The 17,002-nt window shown below is 39.6% G+C and overlaps 1 protein-coding gene across 1 annotated transcript in view; it reads left to right on the top strand.

Annotated features, from left to right (window-relative positions):
- Positions 1–403: 403 nt before the first annotated feature.
- Positions 404–17,002, top strand: part of LOC135092847 (glutamate receptor ionotropic, delta-1-like) — a 37,928-nt gene continuing 21,329 nt past the window's right edge. The window contains exons 1-3 of the mRNA XM_063991589.1: positions 404–418; positions 2,083–2,325; positions 2,710–2,857. Coding sequence (XP_063847659.1) covers positions 404–418; positions 2,083–2,325; positions 2,710–2,857 — 406 coding nt within the window. The remainder of the gene's footprint in view (positions 419–2,082; positions 2,326–2,709; positions 2,858–17,002) is intronic.

Raw genomic sequence — 17,002 nt, forward strand, 5'->3', positions numbered from 1 at the left:
ATCACTGATGTATTGCTCTGTTTTTCGTGCAAAAAAAAGGAATTTCTGCACGTTTGTATCTTGTTTCGTTGAATTTGTTACTGACATTCAACTTAATTTACTCGTATATACACTTGAATAATTTTTCACTTACTGCCTCTTTTCTACAGCTTTTAATAACTTTAGCCTCTCTACTCTCTCCTAATAGCTTAAACCTTAGAAATTCACCTCTCTTCATTTGGAAACGATGCATACAAATTTTTCACCTTTCATTAATCTTCCATCTTTGCTTATTGGTTGTTTCGAAATTTTATCATTTAGTCTGTACGTCTGCTTTCTATTATTTTTTTTTCCAAACTGGATATTATATGATTTTTTTTTTTTTTTTTATTCTAAGAACACTGTTAACTCTTGCATTAGGGAGATGGACAGAACAGGTGTGAGTGTGGTAGAGCTAACAGGGAAAGAGAGACACCAGAGAGGGCGGTGTGTTTACTGGTCAGAACATGAAACCTAACATCCAGGACAGATACAGTGATGCCGACGCTTCCGACTCTTGTTTCAACTATCTATTCGAACAGTACCTTAAAACCCGATACCACGAGAGGAAGGAAAGCATGCAATTACCACGATCAGAAGAGCAGGTAGCGTGAATATAAAGATTTAAGATACTAAGGAATGTAACACAACGGCGGAGAGAGACGCTGAAGACAGAGGAAAAGAAAAGAGAATTCCACCCTGTTCAAAAGAGTAGTATGAGTGGAACCCCCATATATGTGATGCGTACTCCATACATGGGGTTACGTTAAGTAAGGTTAAGTGCGATTATATAAAGCCCTTGTGCAAAGGTAACAGGTGGTGGAGGGGAAAGGGGCGAGAAAAGAAATGGGGGGTATAACTCAGAACGCCCAACTTCACAGTTGTTGTTTTAAGAAGAGACGAAATGTGAAGTGTCCAGTTTAGATTATAAGTAAAGGACACACCGAAGATGGTCAGTGTAGAAGAAAGGGACAATTGAGTATAATTGAAAAAGGGAAGATAGTTATCTAGACAATATATCGCGTTAATGGGTATTGGGTGTCTGAGGCACTGAACAACACCAAGTTTACCATGCCTTAATCAGAAAGTTCAAAGATCAGATCCTCGTTGACATTCAATTATCCTCCTCTCCCAAAATGAACATCCACGGTCTGTCCTTTACTAGTAATCTAAACTGGAAGCCAGAACTCATCTCTTGCTAAAAAAAATAAATAAAAATAAAAATAAAATAAAATAAAATACTCGTAAATAAATAAATAAATAAATAAATAAATAAATAAATAAATATATATATATATATATATATATATATATATATATATATATATATATATATATATATATATATATATATATATATATATATATATATATATATATATATATATATATATATATATATATATATATATATATATATATATATATATATATATATATATATATATATATATAAATAAATAAGATAAAATAGATAATGAATTAAAAATAATAAATAAATAATAAAAAAATAAATGACACTAAATTGGGCATTCTGAAGTGTATCTGTCACTTTTTACATGAGTCTTATCCATGTATTGAATATGATTCATATACACAGAGGGATTTCACGTACACTTCTTTCTTGAAGAGGGTGGAGATTTCATCCTGGAAACTCCTTAACGGATGGTCTTCAGACTTTCTCCTTACAACGTTGTATTTCTTGTTTTCTTCTATAGCTACTTTCATGTTACTCTTCTCATCTTGTTAACTGCATGCCTCTTTTCCTCCCTCGGTCTCGCTGCACACTGCTTTTATACTCTATTTCGCTTATATTCTGTTCACCTCCTTAACGAAAAAGTGAACTTTTGTTCTCAGTCTGTCATTCTTTTTTCTAGCAAACTCTGGAACTTCCTGGTTGCTTCTGCATTTCCTCTTATCTCTTTAACTTGAACTATTTCAAGAGGGAGACATCTAGGCTCTTCATTGTAATTTTTTACATTGTTTTGCATTGTCATTTCCTCATTGTTAGAAAATATGAAATAGAATTTGTATAATTACAGACAATTATATTTTTACTGACAGGACAAACCTGAACACTTCGTTGTGCTAAGAAATTTGTTGTACAAAAAAGATCGTCTTTCCCGAGTTCTCACTTGGCCAACGCCGTTTTTTGCCAATGTAAGGGACTCATTTCAGCCAAGCATTAATCCCAGGACTCATCCTCAGACCAAGAGTCTCGTCACGAGAGATCTAATTGCCAAGCATAATTTCACCCAGCCGCTCTTTCCTGACAAAACAAAGAACCTGCACGGCTCCACTCTGAACGTAAGTATAAAGGAGGCAGTGCGTGAAATATACTTCTTAATAGAGAAAAGGTGTTTTTTGTATCACTAGAACATACTCATTAATCAGAGTGTTAGTAACGGGTTAAAAAGGAACTTTAAAAGATCACATCAAGTTATGGATAGGGAAGACCGGTGGGAATAGGTAGGAATGTTTTATACACGGACTGCCACGTGTAGGTCTGATGGCTTCTTACAGCTTCCCTAAATATATCTGGTTATCATTTATAAGTTTTCATAACAATTATCTTTTTGTTTAAGTATTAAAAATATTGCAAGAGGAAATAGGAACTCCAATCTGACTGTCTTAAGCCTCTCTCATTTCACACACATATGATAGTGATTAATTCTACAAAATTCTCATCAGGTGGTAACATTTGAGTTTCCCCCGGAGATAATGTATCGGCAGGACAAAGAAGGTAACTTGGTGTCGAGGTACGGCGGCAACGTGCGGCTGGTGGAAACTATGGCCAAGATATTCAACTTCACAGTATGCTTCATTGAGCCCGCCAAAGGTTTGTGAGTTAACACACTGTTATTATTGAAACAGTTTTTAACTCAAAATTTTGAATTAGATGCGTGTAGCATTATATGAAAGAAGAAGGATATCTTTAGGTAAAGGGCAGGCTGTGACTATCCCCTTGTTTTGTAACATAAAGGGAGGTCACAGCTGGGACAGAGGCAAATTTACAACATCTACTTAGGTCAGTGCTTGTTCGATCTCTCCGGGATTCAGCATGGTTCAGTAACTGTTTCCTGATTAAAAGATATTCAGCAGATACCAAAAATCACATATTAAAGATACATACACAAGATCTTGGCATTTTTTTTTTTTTATCTGACGATTTTTTTTTTTTTCGAGAAAACATTCCTAGCACATATATATATATATATATATATATATATATATATATATATATATATATATATATATATATATATATATATATATATATATATATATATATATATATATATATATATATATATATATATATATATATATATATATATATATATATATATATATATATATATATATATATATATAGGAGGGACACTGGCCAAGGACACCAAAAATCCAATAAATAAAAAAATAGCCAGTGCCATAAAAGGGTCCAAAGCAGTAGTCAAAAACTGAAGCATAAGTGTCTTGAAACCTCCCTCTTGAAGGAATTCAAGTCATAAGAAGGTGGAAATACAGAAGCAGGCAGTGATTTCCAGAGTTTACCAGAGAAAGGGATGAATGACTGAGAATAATAGTTAACTCTTGCATTAGAGAGGTGATCAGAATAGAGGTGAGAGAAAAAAGAGTCTTGTGCAGCAAGGCCGCGGGAGGAGGGGAGGCATGCAGTTACCAAGATCAGAGGAGTAGTTAGCACGAAAATAGCGGCAGAAGACAGCTAGAGATGCAATATTGCGGTGATGAGAGAGAGGCTGACGACAGTCAGTTAGAGAAGAGGAGTTGATGAGACGAAAAGCTTTTGATTCCAATATGTCTAGAAGAGCGGTATGAGTGGAACCCCTTAGACTTGTGAAGCATACTCCATACATGGACGGATAAGGCCTTTGTACAGAGTTAACAGCTGGAGGGATGAAAAAGAAAAAAACTGGCGGAGATGTCTCAGAACACCCAACTTCATAGAAGCTGTTTTAGCTACTAGAGATGAGATGTGAAGTTTCCTGTTCAGATCATAAGTAAAGGACAGACCGAGGATGTTCAGTGTAGATGAGGAGGATAATTGAGTGTCACTGAAGAAGACGGGACAGTTGTCTGGAAGGTTGTGTTGAGTTGATAGATGGAGGAATTGAGTTTTGAGGCACTGAGCAATGCCAAGTTTGCCCTGCCCCATTCAGAAATTTTAGAAAGAGCAGAAGTCAGGAGTTCTGTGGCTTCCCTGCGTGAAATGTTTACTTCCTGAAGTGTTGAACGTCTATGAAGAAATGACGTGGAAAAGTGCAGGGTGGTATCATCAGCGTAGGAGTGGATAGGACAAGAAGTTTAGTTTAGCAGGTCATTGATGAATAAGAAGAAGAGAGTGGGTGATAGGAGAGAACTCTGAGGAACACCACTATTAATAGATTTAAGAGAAGAACAATCACCGTCTACCACAGCAGCAAGAGAACGGTGAGAAAGGAAACTTGAGAAGAAGTTACAGAGAGAAGGATAGAAGCTGTAGGAGGGTAGTTTGGAAATCAAAGCTTTGTGCCAGACTCTATCAAAAACTTTTGATATATCCAAGACAACAGCAAAAGTTTCACCAAAATCTCTAAAAAAGGATGACCAAGACTTAGTAAGGAAAACCAGAAGATCACCAGTAGAGCGGCCTTGACAGAAACCATACCGGCGATCAGATAGAAGGGTAGATGTTTAAGAATCTTCCTGTTGAGGATAGATTCAAAAACTTTAGGTAGGCAAGAAATTAAATCAATAGGATGGTAGTTTTGAAGGATTAAAACGGTCAACCTTTTTAGAAACAGGCTGAATGTAGGCAAACTTTCAGCAAGAAGGAAAGGTAGATTTTGAAAGACAGAGTTGAAAGAGTTTGACATGGTGCAATCACAGAGGCACAGCTTCGGAGAAAAATAAGAGGGACCCCATTAGGTCCATAAGCCTTCCGAGGGTTTAGGCCAGCGAGTGCATAGAAAGCATCATTGCAAAGAAAGAAAGAAAGGAGGGAAAAAAGGAAAAGCATAGTTATTGGAGATATTTTTGCCTAGATGCAAGAAATCATGAGGGGTGTTAGGTCTTGAAAGATGTTGACACTTTCTATTAATAAAGGAGTTTTTGGCTAGGTGGAGAACAGACTTGGCATGGGCCATGAGATTCTGGTGATGGAAGGTTTAAATACCTTTTGTGGGCCACCTCTTTATCATGTACAGCACAAGAACAAGCTGTGTTAAACCAAGATTTGGAAGGTTTAGGTCGAGAAAAAGAGTGATGAATGTACCCATCCATGCTAGACACTATCAGCTCTGTTTTGCGTTCGGCACACAAAAACGGGTGTCTGACACGGAAGCAGTAGTCATTCCAAGGAAAATCAGCAAAATACCTCCTCATCTCCCCCAAACTAGCAGAGGCAAAACGCCAGAGGCACCTTCGCTTAGAGGGATCCTGAGGAGGGATTAGAGTGATAAGACAAGATACATATATGGGATTGTGATCGGGGAAGCCCAGCGGAGAGGAGTGGGTGACAGCATAAGCAGAAGGATTCGAGGTCAGGGAAAGGTCAAGAATGTTGGGCGTATCTCCATGTATGGAGTATGCTTCACATGTCTGGGGGGGTTCCACTCATACTGCTCTTCTAGACAGGGTGGAATCAAAAGCTTTTCGTCTCATCAACTCCTCTCCTCTAACTGACTGTCTTCAGGCCCTCTCTCACCGCCGTAATGTTGCATATCTAGCTGTCTTCTACCGCTATTTTCATGCCAACTGCTCTTCTGATTTTGCTAACTGCATGCCTCCCCTCCTTCCGCGGCCTCGCTGCACAAGACTTTCTTTTTTCTCTCACCCCTATTCTGTCCACCTCTCTAACGCAAGAGTTAACCAGTATTCTCAATCATTCATCCCTTTCTCTGGTAAACTCTGAACTCCCTGCCTGCCTGGTAAACTCTCTGAACTCCCCCGTTGAACTCCCTGCCTTCTTCTGTATTTCCACCTTCCTATGACTTGAATTCCTTCAAGAGGGAGGTTTCAAGACACTTATCCACCAATTTTTGACCACTGCTTTGACCCTTTTATGGGACTGGCATTTCAGTGGGCATTTTTTTTTTATTAGATTTTTGTTGCCCTTGGCCAGTATCCTTCCTACATAAAAAAAAAAAATAAAAAATAAAAAAAAAAGACGGTCAGGAATACGAGTAGGGTGTTGCACCAGTTGCTCTAGGTCGTGGAGGATAGCAAAGTTGAAGGCTATTTCACAGCGATGGTCAGTGAAGTAACACGAAAGCCAAAAATGGTGATGAACATTGAAGTATCCAAGAATGGAGATCTTTACAAAAAGGGAAAAAAGTCAAAATATGGTCCATTTTAGAAGTTAAGTAGTCAAAGAATTTCTAATAGTCAGAGGAGTTAGGTGAGAGGTATTCAGCACAGATCAATTTATTTTGAGAGTGACTCTGTAGTTGTAGCCAGATGGTGGAAAACTCAGAGAGCACGAGAGCAGGTCATGTCGTTGCGCACATAAACGTAACATCTAGCTTGGGACTGAAAATGAAGATAGAGAAAGTGGGAGGGAACAGAAAAGGGGCTAGTGTCAGTTACCTCATACACCTGAGTTTCAGTGAGGAAAAGAAGATGAGGTTTACAAGAGGAGAGGTGGTGTTTTACAAATTGAATAGTAGATATTAGACCGCGAATGTTTCAGGAGTTAATGAAGAAAAAGTTGAGTGGGGTATCAAGACACTTAGGGTCGTTATCAAAAGGGCAGTCCGACCTGGGGACATTTGTGGTCCCCTAACCCAGATGGGGACTCCGAGGTTAGTGTAGGAGTTGTCATGATAATTTTGAATTTTTCATTGAAGGGTGTGAGTGTGTTATTAGGTGCTTGTAGTTTTGTGTCGAGGAAGAGAGTTGTCATTAGAGGGCAGGCTGTGACTGACCCCTTGTGTTGTGAGACACAAAGGGAAACGTTCAGCTGGGTTTAATGATAAGTTCACAACACTTCTTGATCCAGTGCTTTAGACCTCACTGGGAGTAATTATCGTTTCGGTAGGAGCCTTCTGCCTCTTCTTCATATATATATATATATATATATATATATATATATATATATATATATATATATATATATATATATATATATATATATATATATATATATATATATATAAATCAATAAATAGTAGATGAATATATTAAATAAGATAAAATATATAATTAACAAAAAAAAATAATAAGAAATAAAAATAAATAAATGACACTAAATTGGGCATTCTGAAGTGTGTCTGTCAGTTTTTACATGGATCCTATCTACCCATGGATGGAATATGATTCATATACTTATATATATATATATATATATATATATATATATATATATATATATATATATATATATATATATATATATATATATATATATATATTTTTTTTTTTTTTTTTTTATGTAGAAAGGATACTGCCCAAGGGCAACAAAAATCTAATAAAAAAAATGCCCACTGAAATGCCAGTCCCTTAAAAGGGTCAAAGCAGTGGTCAAAAATTGGTGGATAAGTGTCTTGAAACCTCCCTCTTGAAGGAATTCAAGTCATAGGAAGGTGGAAATACAGAAGCAGGCAAGGAGTTCCAGAGTTTACCAGAGAAAGGGATGAATGATTGAGAATACTGGTTAACTCTTGCGTTAGAGAGGTGGACAGAATAGGGGTGAGAGAAAGAAGAAAGTCTTGTGCAGCGAGGCCGCGGAAGGAGGGGAGGCATGCAGTTAACAAGATCAGAAGAGCAGTTGGCATGAAAATAGCGGTAGAAGACAGCTAGATATGCAACATTGCGGCGGTGAGAGAGAGGCTGAAGACAGTCAGTTAGAGGAGAGGAGTTGATGAGACGAAAAGCTTTTGATTCCACCCTGTCTAGAAGAGCAGTATGAGTGGAACCCCCCCAGACATGTGAAGCATACTCCATACATGGACGGATAAGGCCCTTGTACAGAGTTAGCAGCTGGGGGGGTGAGAAAAACTGGCGGAGACGTCTCAGAACACCTAACTTCATAGAAGCTGTTTTAGCTAGAGATGAGATGTGAAGTTTCCAGTTCAGATTATAAGTAAAGGACAGACCGAGGATGTTCAGTGTAGAAGAGGGGGACAGATGAGTGTCATTGAAGAAGAGGGGATAGTTGTCTGGAAGATTGTGTCGAGTTGATAGATGGAGGAATTGAGTTTTTGAGGCATTGAACAATACCAAGTTTGCCCTGCCCCAATCAGAAATTTTAGAAAGATCAGAAGTCAGGCGTTCTGTGGCTTCCCTGCGTGATATGTTTACCTCCTGAAGGGTTGGACGTCTATGAAAAGACGTGGAAAAGTGCAGGGTGGTATCATCAGCATAAGAGTGGATAGGACAAGAAGTTTGATTTAGAAGATCATTAATGAATAATAAGAAGAGAGTGGGTGACAGGACAGAACCATGAGGAACACCACTGTTAATAGATTTAGGAGAAGAACAGTGACCGTCTACCACAGCAGCAATAGAACGGTCAGAAAGGAAACTTGAGATGAAGTTACAGAGAGAAGGATAGAAACCGTAGGAGGGTAGTTTGGAAATCAAAGCTTTGTGCCAGACTCTATCAAAAGCTTTTGATATGTCCAAGGCAATAGCAAAAGTTTCACCAAAGTCTCTAAAAGATGATGACCAAGACTCAGTAAGGAAAGCCAGAAGATCACCAGTAGAGCGGCCTTGACGAAACCCATACTGGCGATCAGATAGAAGGTTGTGAAGTGATAGATGTTTAAGAATCTTCCTGTTGAGGATAGATTCAAAAACTTTAGATAAGCAGGAAATTAAAGCAATAGGACGGTACTTTGAGGGATTAGAGCGGTCACCCTTTTTAGGAACAGGTTGAATGTAGGCAAACTTCCAGCAAGAAGGAAAGGTAGATGTTGACAGACAGAGCTGAAAGAGTTTGACTAGGCAAGGTGCAAGCACGGAGGCACAGTTTCGGAAAACAATAGGAGGGACCCCATCAGGTCCATAAGCCTTCCGAGGGTTTAGGCCAGCGAGGGCATGGAAAACATCATTACGAAGAATTTTAATACGTGGCATGAAGTAGTCAGAGGGTGGAGGAGAGGGAGGAACAAGCCCAGAATCGTCCAAGGTAGAGTTTTTAGCAAAGGTTTGAGCAAAGAGTTCAGCTTTAGAAATAGATGTGATAGCAGTGGTGCCATCTGGTTGAAGTAGAGGAGGGAAAGAAGAAGAAACAAAGTTATTGGAGATATTTTTGGCTAGATGCCAGAAATCACGAGGGGAGTTAGATCTTGAAAGGTTTTGACATTTTCTGTTAATGAAGGAGTTTTTGGCTAGTTGGAGAACAGACTTGGCATGGTTCCGGGCAGAAATATAAAGTGCATGAGATTCTGGTGAAAGAAGGCTTAAGTACCTTTTGTGGGCCACCTCTCTATCATGTATAGCACGAGAACAAGCTGTGTTAAACCAAGGTTTAGAAGGTTTAGGACGAGAAAAAGAGTGAGGAATGTACGCCTCCATGCCAAACACTATCACCTCTGTTATGCGCTCAGCACACAAAGACGGGTCTCTCACACGAAAGCAGTAGTCATTCCAAGGAAAATCAGCAAAATACCTCCTCAGGTCCCCCCAACTAGCAGAGGCAAAACGCCAGAGGCACCTTCGCTTAGGGGGATCCTGAGGAGGGATTGGAGTGATAGGACAAGATAAAGATATGAGATTGTGATCGGAGGAGCCCAACGGAGAAGAAAGGGTGACACAATAAGCAGAAGGATTAGAGGTCAGGAAGAGGTCAAGAATGTTGGGCGTATCTCCAAGACGGTCAGGAATACGTGTAGGGTGTTGCACCAATTGCTCTAGGTCATGGAGGATAGCAAAGTTGTAGGCTAGTTCACCAGGATGGTCAGTGAAGGGAGAGGAGAGCCAAAGCTGGCGGTGAACATTGAAGTCTCCAAGAATGGAGATCTCTGCAAAAGGGAAGAGGGTCAGAATGTGCTCCACTTTGGAAGTTAAGTAGTCAAAGAATTTCTTATAGTCAGAGGAGTTAGGAGAGAGGTATACAGCACAGATAAATTTAGTATGAGAATGACTCTGTAGTCGTAGCCAGATGGTGGAAAACTCGGAAGATTCAAAAGCGTGGGCACGAGAGCAGGTTAAGTCATTGCGCACGTAAACGCAGCATCCAGCTTTGGATCGAAAATGAGGATAGAGAAAGTAGGAGGGAACAGAAAAGGGACTACTGTCAGTTGCCTCAGACACCTGAGTTTCGGTGAGGAAAAGAAGATGAGGTTTAGAAGAGGAGAGGTGGTGTTCTACAGATTGAAAATTATATCTTAGACCGCGAATGTTGCAGAAGTTAATGAAGAAAAAGTTGAGGGGGGTGTCAAGACACTTAGGGTCGTCGACGGAAAGGCAGTCCGACCTGGGGACATTTATGGTCCCCTCCCCAGATGGGGACTCCGAGGCTGGTGTAGGAGTCGCCATGATTTTAAAATTTTTGGAGTGAAGGGTGTGTGTGTTATTAGGTGCTTGTAGTTTTGTGTGGAGGAAGAGAGTTGTCTTTAGAGGGCAGGCTGTGACTACCCCCTTGTGTTGTGAGACACAAAGGGAAACGTTCAGTGAGGTCACAGCTGGGTTTAATGATAAGTTCACAGCACCCCCTGAACAGTGCTTTAGACCTCACTGGGAGTAATTATCGTTTCGGCAGGTGTCTACATATATATATATATATATATATATATATATATATATATATATATATATATATATATATATATATATATATATATATATATATATATATATATATATATATATATATATATATATATATATATAATCCGAGCTCCCTCGAAAGCAACTGAGTGATGATGCCATGTAGTATTTTACAGGAGTACTTTTAATCACCGCAATAATGTTATGATATTATCTCTCCTGCAGGATGAAAAGAAATATCACTGCAGATAAACTACATGTTTTTAATACCATTTGTCTTGCTATAAGATACTGTAATATTATTCCACAGTCTTCAAAAAATAAGATTAAACCATTCGTTATTTGACCAAGTGGCACCTCCGAGGCTGTGACAATGCAACTGTCTGTCCCTCACCTCATAGCTACAGGCATAGCACATCCGCTAGTCCCATAGATTTTCAACTCCTCTGACGGGTAAACAAAGCTTAAAATGCATATGCATATATATATTGTGCTAGGGGGTTGAGCTAGCACATGTGGTAATGTCCAAGTCCAGGGATAACTGCGTAAACTATCTCCCAGTATAACAAACTGCGAAATACAGAGTAAATCTAAACAGCTCAGAGGCCAGCCGCTGACTGAGGGGGCGCGCGTGATGCCACCTATGGAGAGATAAAAAAAAAACAAAAGGGAAACGAGAGGCGTTGTTCATACAAACTAAATATATAAATGATAAATCGTAGTCATAATGATAATAATGGCATAAAGAAAATGAACTTATAATATAAACATGGACATCCTATCATATAGCTCGGCCACACCTATGCTGCGAACCCCACAGCAAAAACAAAAACAAAAAAAAAATACGAGTAGCACAAGCACATCAAATAGTAAAAATATGAAGACACAATAAGAATAAGAATAATAATGAGAAATATCGATATATGAACATGGAGAGTGCTTATCTAAGACACAAAAAGTAATAAATGAAGGCAAAACAAATATGTAAATGCACACACACACACACACAAAAAAATGCATAGAGAATACCATAAGGCACAAGAAAAATAATGAAGAGAATATGAAATATGTGTACTTATATAGGGACAAATGTGTATTTGTATGTATTGGAGGAAGGCACACAAAAGCAAAGACAATAACATAATAGCAAGAAAGTAGAACAAGCAAAATTTCAGGAAATAACACAGAATGGAATAATAATAACAATGAAAAATACGTGGATATGGATGTATAGTGGACTTATCTTTGTAAGTCACACAAGATGATGCAATAAAAAGGACATAATAATAATATAAATAAACAAAAATGTTATGAAATGATCCCTCCTGCAGGATGAAAAGAAATATCACTGCAGGACAGCACAAAAACAGTAATCAATGTAATCCTAACATAAGCCATAAAAATAATAATCGCTCCCAGGGGCACAACAAAACAGACAAACCCATGGGACAGAAAAAGAGAGAGAGAGAGAGAGAGAGAGAGAGAGAGAGAGAGAGAGAGAGAGAGAGAGAGAGAGAGAGAGAGAGAGAGAGAGAGAGAGAGAGAGAAAAAACAAAAGTAAATGATAAATGTAAAATGAGGCCCAGAAAAAAAAAAAAAAGAAACATACCCGGAGATGATAGGAATGTGTAGGGACACGATGAACAGAAGTATGAGAGACAGGTGGAGACTTAAACTTCTGAAACGTCCGGATTTGCGACTGAGCATAGTAATCAGCGGAATGCAACGGCACACGTGGGGCTACTACTATGTCGTAAGGGAGACGTTTCTCTTCGCCTAACACAATATAGTGAGGAGTCTTTCCCGTAGACGAATTCACAGATCCACTAATGAAAGCAGCTACATGGGAAAGCCAATCTTCCCATGACTCATGGAGTTTACCTGCAACATGCCGAAGGATCTCCAAAATTTTTCTATTACTCCGTTCCACAAGTCCATTAGAAGCTGGATGGTGAGCAGTAATAAAACATTGAGAAATTCTGTACTGCAGGCAAATGGCATTAAGTACCTCATTTTTAAACTCTGAGACATTTTCAGAAAGCAAAACTGAAGGTGTAGTGAATGGACAAAGGAGGTTGGACACTAAAGCATGGGCCGCAACTGTAGCAGATTTGTTTGGCAAAGGTACAAGAATAAAAAAAAAAACGACTGAAATGATCACCGCAGACTAGAACATAGGAAAATCCTTGATAACTGTGAGGTAATGGCAAAAAGTCCATAGCAACAGTATCAAAAGGACCAGCAGGGGTCGGATATTCAAGCATAGGAGCTGTGTGAGTGATACCTTTAGTTTGTGCACAAAAGACATTGAGCTGCATGATTTGTGATGTTAAGGCTCATCGTAGACCAGTAATAACGCTTACAAGTCATTATTAAAGATTTGTCACGGCCATGATGACCAAACTGGGGAGCATCATGAATGAGCTGAAGCACAGATGAAACTAAAGAAGTGGGGATGACAAGTTGCGTCACTGCTTTCTCATAAACTGACACAGTATGGCATAATATACCATCAACAAGGGAAAACTGAGACAAAGGTACATGCAACTTGGGTAAAACAGACTCATCACCCGATTGTAAGGCATACTCGTATACCACAGCAGACCATAAAGGGTCTTGATGATGGGCAACAGAAAGTTCCTCTCGTGAGAAATTAGTAATTTCTGACACAGAAGCAACAACAACATTTCGAGAGAGAGCATCTGTAGTTACGTTTGCTTTACCGGGCAAATATCTGATTCCCGGTTTAAATTGATTGACTATGACAAATCATCTGGCGAGACAACCTGATAAATTTTTACCCTTGAAAAGGTGAAGCAGGGTAGCATGATCAGTCAATTGGTAGCCATAGATGATGTCACGAAAATGACATAAAGCCAGAGCCTCTAGATGAGTAACTGAATAGCGAGCCTCATTACCATTTAGGGTACGGCTGGCATGCTCAATAACCTGAGGACAAGAAGTCTCAGTCTGCTGCATTAGAACAGCGCCTACTCCCAAACCACTTGCACCGGTGAAGAGTGTAAAAGGCAAACTGTAATCTGGAGAGGCAATGACTGGAGCATGAATGAGTGCACGTTTGAATCGGACAAAGCTAGCTTGCTGGGCGTCGTGCCATATGAAAGAGACATCATTTTTTAGAAGGCGCGTGAGAGAGGACGCAATGGATGCAAAATCTCTGATGAATGCACGGTAAAAACCCGCAAGACCGATGAAAGAACGCACTTTTAAACTGCTCGAACTTTGGCATCAGTAGTGTGAATGCTATCCTTGTCAACTACATGACCTAAAAACTCAGTGCGTGAGGGAAGGAATTTACACTCAAGAAGGTTAAGTTTAAAACCTGCTTCTTGAAATTTTTGCATAATAAGTTCGAGTTTGTCGGTGAGACTCATGATCACGAGACCAAGATCAAATCATCAAGGTATACAAAACAAACCATCGCCAATAAGACCTTGAGAAAGACTATTAACAAGTCGTTGGCAAGTCAGGGGCGACCCATTGGCGCACGGAGCCACTCATAATGACCTGATGGCGTAGAAAATGTATTAATCTACTAAAATCCAGTGAAATTTGCCAAAAATATGATTTGAGGTCAAGAGTAGTGAATACAGTGCTATCTTTTCCGATGGACTGCAAAAGTTAACTTAAAACAGGAAGACAATAATGATCAGGGACGGTCACAGAGTTAACTATCCGAAAATAAACTACAGCACGAAAAGAACCGTCTTTCTTTGGAACCAAAAACAGTGGTGAGTCCCACGGAGAGTGTGATTCTTGGATGATATCGTCTTCCAGCTTTCCATCAACTAAATTCTGAACAACAGCACGCTAACTGTGAGGCAAACGATAGGAAGGCATAAAAGAAGGACGTGTATCAGGTTTTAACTGAATGTGATGCGGAATACGATCTGTGACACCAAGAGGTTCATAAGGCAAAGCAACAGCTGGTTTATGTTTGACTAGCAAGTCAGGGAGACGAGACTTTGCGTTTGGGAAATCCAACACCTTAACATGAGCTGGAAGCTGAGGAATGAGATCAGCAGTATCATGAGAAATATTTGTATTAGGAGAAACAGAAGCGATAAGATGTGGAGAGTCATCAAAGGACTTACTTTCGCAGACTTCAAAAGGACTAAGAAGTACGCCGTTCTTAAGAGAAATCGGGGCACCAGTTAGATTAGTCAACAAGGCATCAGTTACATGATCTTCTCGGACACAGGAAAGAGTACTTTCAAGAGCCAACCTATGAACGCGAACAGACTCTGGCAAAGATAAGACGCAGGAGTAAACAGGCGCATTTGTCACGCGAACGGGAAGGCGAACAGCACTCATGGGGCCCACTCGCTGATCTCCAGTCACAACAACAGAACAGACATCCACAGCAGAGACTGAACGTTTTGACTCTGTGAAATCAGGCAGTGAAAAACCGTGATCTGTGGTGCGTAAATGCTTTAAAGTGTGAACAGGAGATTTAGAGGTTAAGAGTGGTGCCGGAATGTCCATTGCATAAATAACAATATCCTGATATGAAATAGCATGGTGCTGATGAAAAACATCAATACCATGAGTCACAAGCGAGTCAAGTCCTAATAGACCAATACTTCTGAGAACAAAATCAGAAGTTACAAGAATTTTTCTTCAAATGGTGGTGAATTTATGACAAGAGACAAGGGAGATCAACTGTACCAAGGACATGTAAGGAAGAACCTTGTACACTGAAAAGATTATTGTCAGCAGGCTGTAAGGGAAGATTAAATAGATATTTAAATTTGGAATAAGCTTGGACACTCAAGAGATTACAAGAAACACAAGTGTCAATTCCCAAGGAAAGAGGAGTGCCATAAGAAAAGCACTGGTAACCTTGCATACCTTGAGAAGCAGCAATGACATTGGAAAGAGTGAGAGAGTGCTCCGGACAAGACGACACTAATTTTTCCCGCGTTGAGTTTGACGGCTTTGAAAATTTGACGGAGAGGCCGTCACAACTTGCTCCTTTTGCCATTCTAGAATTTTGAAACATTTTTCTGTCATTTGGTTACTTGGACCATGAAGAAGGCAGAATTTAGATGAACGCTTAGGAGACATCCGACGTCTTGGGACCGGAGACGGTGAGCGAGTATACCGTGTCTAAGCAGAGGAATGAAAGCGGACAGACGCTCAAGAGGCATACGAGGTCTCGGGGCCGGAGATGGTGAGCGCGTATATCATGTAGGAGCAAAGGAATTAAAATGGACATGACGACCAGGTGAGGAAGGTTTAGGACGAGAGTGGCCTGAAAACTGCTTTAAGGGCACATTCCTAGAAGTTGTGTCATGCTCCGGTGGAGGCGATGAGCGAGCAGACTTGAGTTTTTTTCTTAAAAAGGAAGCAATGTGAGTTGGTGTGACCACCTTTGCGACAATAGGTGTATTAAAAAAACTGAACAGGAGGAAGGCAAGACTTAAGAGGAAATACGATCAACGGGAAGACGTCTGAGGTGGTGAAGGTGCAGGAGATGGGTCAATTACAACAGGTGACAAGCTATGACCATGAGGCAATTCCTGCAATTTATTACTGATTTTCATGGCAAAATAAAAAATGGAGTCAGTGGGTTTAATCTCAATGATGGAAGCAACACGTCTTTCCTAAGGAGTAAGATAATTAAAATAGCTTGTGAGCTCCAAGAAGACTTGTAGATTATCTAGACTCATCTGACCATTTTGTATCCAGTTTCCGGACTTCAAAAATGCAATAGCATCATGTGGGTATTCGGTACCATGAATTTGATCGACCATGTGAGCTGCGTAGTATACGACTCGGCATAACGAGAAGCCCAAAGAAAAGAATCGTGAGTCCGTGAAGCTCCAAAGTCACGCAAGAAATTAATACGAAACTCAGTATTGTCATTTTGAAGCATATAAGGCTGAAAGCAGTGAGCGGACATCATGGTAAAGGCAAGTGATCCTGGAATCAACTGCAACCTGACGAACGACATCTTCTCTGTCCCCGAGGTGATGTTTCTGTTTGTCATCAACTCCTCATATTGCTGTAAAACCGACAATACAGAATGGTTGGGGTCTTCACCCAAAAATGTTTTAATGGTATGGTCCTGGTGCAAGAGTTTGATAGTGGGGGCAGAAGGAGGAGCCATAGTGGCAGCAGGAGAAGCAGAACACAAGAACAGAACAGAATCAGCACACAAGTACAAAAACATAAAATGGTAAAATATCAGTACTAGGAGTGAGCACAAATATAAGTGAGTTAGGCTAACTCGGCCTCAATAAATAAA

The sequence above is a fragment of the Scylla paramamosain genome, chromosome 41 (assembly GCF_035594125.1).
Source record: "Scylla paramamosain isolate STU-SP2022 chromosome 41, ASM3559412v1, whole genome shotgun sequence".
NCBI classification, from domain to species: Eukaryota; Metazoa; Arthropoda; class Malacostraca; order Decapoda; family Portunidae; genus Scylla; species Scylla paramamosain.